Genomic DNA, 9,216 nt, shown 5'->3' with positions numbered 1-9,216 from the left:
TTCCTGCTGCTGTACATTACATTGTCAATCAGTACAGGCTCTATTAAACCACACACCTCTGTGGATACAGGCAAAATTCAGCTGTCTGTGTTGTTCATTGAACTGTAAATTAATTTAAACAGAAATTTGGAACCTAGCTTCCCAGCAGGCATATCCCCACATACTTGTAGATGCTTCAGTAACTTTAGGTTCATCAGGGAGTCAGGCTGTAGGCAGAATTTTTCAGCCCTTATCTCTGTGCTAAAGATATGTAACTTTGTGTTACCTCTTCTGTACTTCCTCTCCACTTCCATTTGTCTGTTATACCATTTCCCTCATCTCAGACCTCTTGGCACCTGCTACCTAAAACCAGTATAGTTTTTACTGAGCTTTAAAGCAGAACTAAAAGCTCCTGCTTGTAAGGTAGTGTATGAGGCAGCATTTGCTCTAAACGTCACTACTGACTTCACATCCAATCAAGTGTGTACAGACCAAATTAGGCTTTTGGGAGTAGATCTGAAGACAAAATGTTTCAGCAGTGTGGTAATGGTAGTTAAATTAGTCTGCCTAACAGATAAAAAAGGGGAAATTAGCTAACAGTTTGGAGAAGACGATTACTTTTTATTTGGTTGTTTGGTTGGTTTGTTTGTTTGTTTTTTAATAACTAAATGGAAAAAGGCTTGCACTTAATTTTCACAGTTTACCAAAAAAATTCCACAAACTGAATGGTTTCTCCAGTAGATTCCAGCAGGACCCAAACAAAATCATGCTGTATGGACAACAGCTCTATTGTATCAGTTTCTCCTCAGAATCCTAATTGTGCTCAGATATAGATGTGAGCCATTGCAGAGCAAACTGGGAAGTACATTTCTGAATTAAGCATACCTAGAACTGAATATGTTTTCAGCCCCTTTTTATAATGAAAGTGATTGCACAGGAACAGGGACAATCTGCCAGGCAAAGAAAAAAATATTTTAGATTTCACAAATCAAAGCTAATAACTTACACTCTACTCCGCCCACTCCTGTTCTCCCAGGACCTTAATTTAGGATTTATTCCACTGTGGTTTATTGCTGCTACTTATTTGCATTGCAGCCTGTCAGTTGAAATGTTCCCTTTTATTTAGAAGGCATTAGTGACACTACTTAGAGCCTAATTTAAAGTTATGGCTGGAGAGGTTGAAAAAAAATCTCAATCCTTTCTATTATTGTTCAAGCTCAAATATTGTATGTTCATAGAAGTAGTTTGCTTAAACGTTTTTTTTTTTTCGATTTTGTCTAGTCCCCTTGAAGTGCAAGCAGAATAACCTTCTTGAAATTTAATTATTCCATTACTTTTCAAGTGTCCATTAAAATAAACGTAGACTTTCATATTGGAACATTTCATTTTCTAAAAGTTATGTCAAGCTTTTGTCAAGATTCACTTCTTTTAAAATAGATTTTTCATTTCAATGCAACTACTTTTTCTATTTTTAATTTCTCATCCTTAAGCAGGGAAATTTTTATACTCAGTAGAGAGATCAAAATCTGCCTCTAGAGTAGAGGGTCATGGTCAAGAGACTAATACAGCCTAAAGACAAAATCGCTCCACTTTTTTGAATGAAGTTTTTTACATTTTCCTTTGGAATAGGAATTCCTAAAGTGTAATTTACCTGCTACTCATGCATATTGTAACAGTATGTTTCTTAAAAACAGTCCTTCTTAAAGTACTTTTATCTCAGGTTCTCTTCTGTGCTCTGGATACACTACAGTATTCTGGACAAGTGGAATATCAGTGTCAGAATTACATCATATAAATACCTCCCTTAATTGTCCTTAGGAACAATCCACAGAAAAAATGTGGATTTTTACTGTGATTTTGTTTCGTGTGTATATTAGGAATAGAGTCAAAAGGGAGAGGGGATTTATAGTTTCCACTTTTGTTGTCAGTGCAATTCATCATATACATTGCAACACACAGGAGCTTGCTTTATTCCAAGTGATCTTCTTATTTTATTGCATTTCAGTAATACAAAAAGACAGGAATACTTTATTCTTATATTAATTATAATGTTCCTTTTCTCTTCTAGGCAGTGGCTTAAATCTGAAGATATTCAAAGAATATCACTTCTTTTCTATAATAAGACTCTGGAAAAAGAAGTAAGTTATTTTCACTGCAAATTCACGGTTGATTCATTCTTTGCCTCATCTTAAGTGAGACTTGTATCCTTTGCTTTTGTAACACAGAGCCACGGCCACAGCACCTCTCCTGCAGGGAGAAGTGCTCAAACCTTAAAATTTTAGCTCATTTATGGAATAAATTTTATGAATGTGATGCCTAAGAGTGCTTTACTCTTTGTAGGGCTCTACAGTTCATTTCAATTTGTTTAAGTCTTCATGGTGTCGCAGAATTGGGAGGTTAGATAGTCCAAATGTGATGTAACTGGAATAAAGAATTCCTTAGTTCCATCACCTACATGCACAAAAGACATTTCTCAAACTCCACCTTTTGTTTGTTTGTTTGTTTTGATTTCCCCAGTTTGTTTGGGGTTTTTTTGGTTGTTTAAGGCTTTTTTTGTTTGGTTGTTTTTTGTTTGATTGTTTGGGTTTTCTTGTTTGTTTGTGTTTTTGTGTCTCAAAGACGTCACCTGTAGTAATGATATGCTTGTAATGATACCAGTTGCTCATTTGGTCTTTTCCATATGCCCTTGATGCTCAGAGTCATTCCAGGGAAACAATGCTATAAATGTTTTTTTAAGAAAAATGCCTAGCTGTCTTGGATTCAACACACTAAACATTCTTCTTATTAATACGTGTGATAAACCAAGTTTGAGACATGCGTACAGATGGAGTAAGTGATATTTGTTTTAGTCCTTGGGAGTGATGATCAGAATGGAAGATTCCTTCCCTTTAGGTGACTGTCATGACCACTAGCCTAGAAAATCAGGCCTTTTCTTTGTCTTATGGCCTTGTAGAGTTTGAGCGTATTTCTGCATCAGCAGGAAGGCTGGAGAGCTGCCTCTTTCTGCTTTCTCATAAGAATTGGGCAGCTGACAGCTGAACAGTTATACTGTCCTTCAGAAAAATAAGAGGTGGATTTGACCACAACTGGATGTATGAATGAGTGAACCTGATGAGAATGAGGTAGAGGGTGTATTACCATTCTGTTAGCACACCGTGCAAGTGTCCTCCAAGTCCCATGTCATGGTCAAATATATATTTAATTATTTTTGTAGCTATATTTCAGTTCAAAGCATCTGAAATAATCTTCAGATTCTTTCACAGCTCAGCAGAATAGTGTTCTTATGACCAGCTGCCAAAGGCATGTTGGCAATGCATTAGGGTGAAAAAAGGCTTGTTAAGGTTGTTTAGAAGATAGAGAGATGCAGCTAGACCTGGTGTGCTCTCATCCATTTTAAAGAGTACACTGACTGGATCAAAGGTATGCCTAGGAGCACATTCAGATTTTAATATGGGTGGTATTAACCAATAAGGTCTGAAAGAGGACTTGAAAGGAAGCCATCATATGTGCACTTTGGACAATCAGGGAAGCAGGACTTGCGAGAAAATCAGGGAGCTAAGTTATCCGACAGTGTAGATGCTCCCTGTAGGAATTTAATCTCCTTTAGACTGCAAAATGCTGTGGAACAGCAAAGAATTAATTGTTCTTTTTGGATCTTGCTTTTTAATATCTTTCTTCACTGCCTTTTAATGACTCATCAGTCCAGTCTTGACTTTAAAGAATCAGTAAGAAGGCTGCTTTTGATTTGAACAGGAGCTTTTCAGGCCTTGGAGGACCTGAAAGTACAGCAAGGTAATAAAGAAAAATAATTATTTCACTTTAGGAGTGAGTTGCCTGACTTCATTGGGCAATGTCTGGAGAAATGTGAAACACCAAAATGAATTTACAAGTAGGTTGAATTTTTTTTTCAGATTTTAACAGCAGCTCAAGGTCCAAAATTCCTAAAAATATATTTTTTAATGCTTTTACTATTTTTTAATAATGCTTTTTATGGTGCATTTGCGTAGTTCTGTTTTGTGGAAGAGCAAGACAAAACCATTTGACTTGGGTGTTTTAGGTATTCTTCAAGAAGTAAAATGCCTGATAATCCTTAGCCCTATGTCAGTGGACATGGGAGTCAGTGAACAACAGGAGATTTGCTGTTGCTAAAGACTGCCTATACATATCTGCTTCTTAAAGCTGAAATTTAATTTGAGTGAGAGATATTTTATCTGCTTTGGAAATTTTGGGTGTAACATTTTATTTTCTTTCCTTCTAGTATCGAGCAACTACTCTGCCTGCATTTAAGTATTATGTGACTTGTGCCTGTCTCATATTCTTCTGCATTTTTGTTGTGCAAATTCTAGTATTGCCAAAGTAAGTGGTATTTAATGTGTGCTCATTCCTATGTATATTTGCTTTATTAATTAAAAAAATAAAATTGCATGAGTAAAAACTTTTGTGCATATAAATCAACTACCTTTTTATCTGTGCATATTCTAGGAAGACTGAGAAAACTGAAAGACAGTTCCAATAAATACTATTTTATTAGACTTCTTAAAATGGAATTTTGTTGTTAATTATTTACATAGTGGAAAGCTGATCTTTGTTTTACAGCAATTTTTTCCAAAGCCAGCACTGTATATTCCCTGTGATAGAGTATTTCTTCACTTATAGTCTTTTCTGCTGTGCAGTGCTTTCAAGGGTAGTGCTTAGAACCTTAGTTGATTGATTGATCTTGTGCTGTAGTACTTACATTTAAATGCAAAGCCAGAAGGAACTGTTAGGTCATTATAAATTGACTGTCTATACTGCAGACTTGGTTTATAAGAGGTACATGGTTTTATGGACTCCTGTTCAGATGTTACAGGATTTTCTTTGAAAAAGGTTTCCCAGCTAGTTTCTATCTCAGAGACACAGGCTGCAAAGGGACACTCTTCTGAGTTCAGCAGTATCCTGCACATGGTTCAGTCTGACTTTAGGCATTACTGTTACAAAATATGAATTTAAGACTTATGACTAACTTTATTTGTCATTTTGCATAATGAGTATATTTTGCAAGTTCATACTGTATTTTGATTAATGAAGGAATTAATTCAGGGAAATTCATGATTTGTGACATATCAAAAACCAAACTTGTACCTAACTAGTCCCTTCCAGCAGTATGGTTTATTAATCTGTTTTTATGTTTTGATTTCAGTCATTAAAATGAATCTCGATTTATCACCTATCATATGTCTAATAAGGTGCTCATTTTGCTGTATCCGTATTACAACTCTTAAACCAATTCTGTATCATATTAAAATATATCAGATACTTGAATTGAGTAAACTCTAAGGAGATGAAGAAAGTATCCTCCAGTTTGTAAAAGCATATGTTGATACTACTCTTTCTAAAACTGGAGCCAAAGATACATTTGTTTTATCAATTTTCATTACCAAAATCTAAATTATCTTTTGATTCTTTTCTAGACCTGCATATTAAGCAAGAGAGTAAAATCAAGTATGACCAACATGAGTGGTATTCAACTTCAAGGGATCTGGGGATTAATTTAAGAGATGCAAAAATGAAGGACAGAAAGGCAAGGCAACTGCATCTTTACTAGAAAACTGGGAGCATTGCAATTTAAAAAAAAAAAAAAAGAAAAAGTTGAAAAATCACCAGTCTATGTAATCATCACAAACATAGCTTAAATTGAGCATACTCCAGTGCTGCAAATGTTATTTCCTTCCAGCAACAGACAGATAGATAGATAGATAGATAGATAGATAGATAGATAGATAGATAGATAGCTAATCGTAGTTCAGTCTAAAATTCAATCTAGCCTTTTTCTTCAAAAAATTCTACAGGATTTTTAAATGGTGATCTAATGAAGACAGAGAGATAAACTACATCTGTCATTGGGCTTTATTGAGTCGCTATTCCATTAATCTGGTTTTGAAGAGTTGTAATAGCATTGATTTCTGTGCGGGCACACCAGCTGCTGCTTTAAAGTAGATTTGGAGATATTTGATGGTGGGAAACATCCAGCAAATTCCAAGTACTATCTCCAAGATCATGTGACATTTATTTCAAGGCTGAAATAATTTATTAATGTTTTAATTTTCCCATGGTCAATAAATTGATGTGCTTTTTTCATAAACTTTACACAAAGTGGTAAATATCAGTTTAATCAAATAAGCAATATCTTGGGGTGAAATGTGTCATGACAAATAAGTCTTTATTGTGACATTTAAAATGACAGCAAATCTTGATGATTACATTTCCTTTGAACAGGCCTTCAGTGCCTTTCTAGTATTCTTAGATTACAAAGTGACAGAGTTATCTCTAGTAATTCACGACAACCCTACGTTCTTTATTTAGGGAAACAGCCAACTAACGTGGAATTGGTAGTGGTTTTTTTTGAAATGCAAACTGGTGAACTGATGAAAGTATATTCCTATTGAACAGGAGTTATTTGTGCTCCTTGAGTAAGGGATAAGTTGAGGCTACATTTAAGATTCTTCACAAGTCTTCACTCTCTGAGGTTGCTGTGATCAAGAAATTGTGTCCTTTTTTCCTGAGTCATGCCATCTTTTCTATGGAAGATGGTTAGGAGGCCTTAACATGGTATTTCTAGTCATTAATTTCTTCATAGAAAAGTTAGAACACTTTGCTTGAAAGTAGGTGTATAAAATGTAAGACAGTATAAACAAAAGAAAATTACCATTACTAGCTATTTTTCTGCTATGTTTGATTTTTAAAAATTCTCAGCTGGGGTTACAGTACTCAGATGATTTTTCTTAGCATTGAAACTGCCATACTGTTAGTCTGCATAGCCACTGAATCCATTGATGGCTTAATGAAAGCAACAGTTGAATTAGGAAAGAAATAGCTACTATTAGATATCAAAAAAGTCTGAATTCAGTGTTGCCTTTGTAATTGTAATTTGTAATTGCTTCATTATGATTTTATCCTCTTAAGAGAACTTGCAATCAATTAGCTCAAAACATGAATATTAATTACCTAGCAAGAGAAGGAGATTTTCTACAGCCCATTGAGGGACATGTGCTGTAAATCACAAATTTCTCTAAAGGATAAAAAATATAGAAAGGATATGTTCACTTCTCCATCTTCAGTATCTTTATCTTCATAATCAACTTTTATTTTTCAATTAAAATGTTACAGACAAAACGTAAGCATGTATAAATGCAATTTTTTTTCCAATCATCTCATACCACCTGAGAAAAATTAATTATTCAAAACTGATATTTAGGGATGAAACCAGAAGAGTATGAGAAGGATAGCCAAGATCATAAATTATTTAGACTTGGAACTATTTGAAGCCTGAGAAATTCTCATATTGTTTCATCAGTTTTAAATTCTGTCCACCTGTAGATTATTGTCAAAAGTTGTCCTGTCAGGGTTCTGATGGGGCACTGTGGCAGAGGAGACCTTTCAGAAATTAGGTCATTCCTTGAAGCATAGAAAGAGGCTGGTAAAAGGTTAGGTGGCTTATGAAATCCCAAGTGCACTTTTCACAAAATGATTTGCCCCAATCTGTCAATGCAATGCATTTGGCAACTTGTGCAATGTGTTTAATGACTCTACACAATAACGCTGAGATTACTTTCCCTTAAAGACCTGTACTGCTTCTGTAACGTTCCAGTTACAAAAAAATAAATGTATGTTATGGCTTTCCTATGGTTATTGCCTCAAATGAGGCTTGTTTATGGTAGCACTTAATTTTTAGTATTTTGCTTCCCATTATAGCATTTTCAGCCCACTTTCCTTCTAAAAGCAGCATGAAACTCTTTTGGCTTAGCCAAACTGAAACAGAAGTCCTGCTGTTCCCAGAAAAGAAGGAGGTATAGGGAGAAAAAATCTTACAACTTTTTTTTCTCTGTATTCACCACTCAAATCTGGATTCTTCTGGACTTTTCCTTTTCTTTAGTCCTTTTTTCTTTGTCCTCATGATCAGAATCTTGTTCACCTTGCTATGTTATTCTTTTTCTTGTGACACCTCAATTACATTATTGATCATGTAAAACAACTACAAAGAGCTTTTGTTCTTGCCTGTTGCCAGCATGATTAAGTATTCTTCACGTAAGCTCTCCTTATGCCATGTTAATTTTATTTCCCTTGGTTTCTAGTTTCTCTCACAAACATCTTAATTTCTTCTACGAGGATGCACTCCAAACTTGACTCATAGGGTTGTTCTTCTGTTGAATCACTTCTTAAGTTGTGCAGGCTCCTTTTTTGTATCCTTTGTATCAGAGAAAGAACAGTAATAGTTTGAAATGCAGGAATGGTTACTTAAATCTTCCTGAAGGACTTGCATGATTGAAAGTGGTTATGCATATGTAAAAAGTAAGCCTATTAATTATATTCCTTTTCTTTAATATCTTCTGTTACTTGCTAGATTTAAAATTTCTGAATAGAGACTGTAGTTTTCCTTAGTACAACTTCAAGTCTCAGTCTCTATGAGAAACTCTTGGAGAACATATATTCATAAGCAATAATGAATTTCAAATAACTTCTAAAAGAAACATTCTTTCAAGATTAATATATGTTGTGAATTGCCAGTTGTTTGCTTTTCATCAGATGTTCACATCAACCCAAATTCTGATGAGTACTTAGCATATAAGAGGTTCTCTGAATGATTGACAGGGAAGCTCATAAATTACTCTCAAAAATGCTTTTAATGGCAGCAATACAGTATCAAATTGGATTGTAAAGTCACTGCTTTTTTGTTCTTTCCTGAAAATAGATTCTAGAACACTGTTGTTTCAACAAATCAAAATGTTTTTCAATATTTGTGCATAATCAAAGGAAATTGATCTATTCTACTCCTGCATCTTTAGTATTACAGTTTCTAAAAGGTATATATTTGAATTCACATGATATCTCTAAAGAACTGAGATGTATGCTTTTATAAATAATGTATTTTAATTGTGAATCATGCGTTTATGGAGGAGCTGACTTAAAATGTAACATTTATTATAGTTTTGTGGGAAAAGCTAGCGATATAAAATTTATTTCTAAAACAACATGCTAATATTCCTAGCATATAAGGTTTGAAAAAATTAGATATTTGCTGGTGCTCAAAGGAGTTACAAGATGTTTTTTAATTCTGTAAAAATGTCAAATCTGTGGTAAAAACTGAAAGCTGGTTCTCCAGTGGGGGACTTTATGACGTCATCTAGTTCCCTTGCTTAACTCAGCTTCTGAACTCCACTTGGCATTTATTAAACATAATTAGGTCCCACTGCATCTTTC

The 9,216-nt window shown here is 34.5% G+C and overlaps 1 protein-coding gene across 1 annotated transcript in view; it reads left to right on the top strand.

Annotated features, from left to right (window-relative positions):
* The window catches only part of LOC103770963 (adenylate cyclase type 2), a gene marked incomplete at both ends in the record, with an annotated part of 28,684 nt that overhangs the window by 18,523 nt on the left and 945 nt on the right, over window positions 1-9,216 (top strand). Inside the window, 2 exons of the mRNA XM_008938244.1 lie at window positions 2,048-2,117; window positions 4,238-4,335. Coding sequence (XP_008936492.1) covers window positions 2,048-2,117; window positions 4,238-4,335 — 168 coding nt within the window. The remainder of the gene's footprint in view (window positions 1-2,047; window positions 2,118-4,237; window positions 4,336-9,216) is intronic.

The sequence above is a fragment of the Merops nubicus genome, unplaced genomic scaffold, assembly GCF_000691845.1.
Source record: "Merops nubicus isolate BGI_N331 unplaced genomic scaffold, ASM69184v1 scaffold6984, whole genome shotgun sequence".
Taxonomy (NCBI): Eukaryota; Metazoa; Chordata; class Aves; order Coraciiformes; family Meropidae; genus Merops; species Merops nubicus.
Note: the sequence above shows the minus strand (reverse complement) of the source record. Positions and strands in the feature narration are given on the sequence as shown.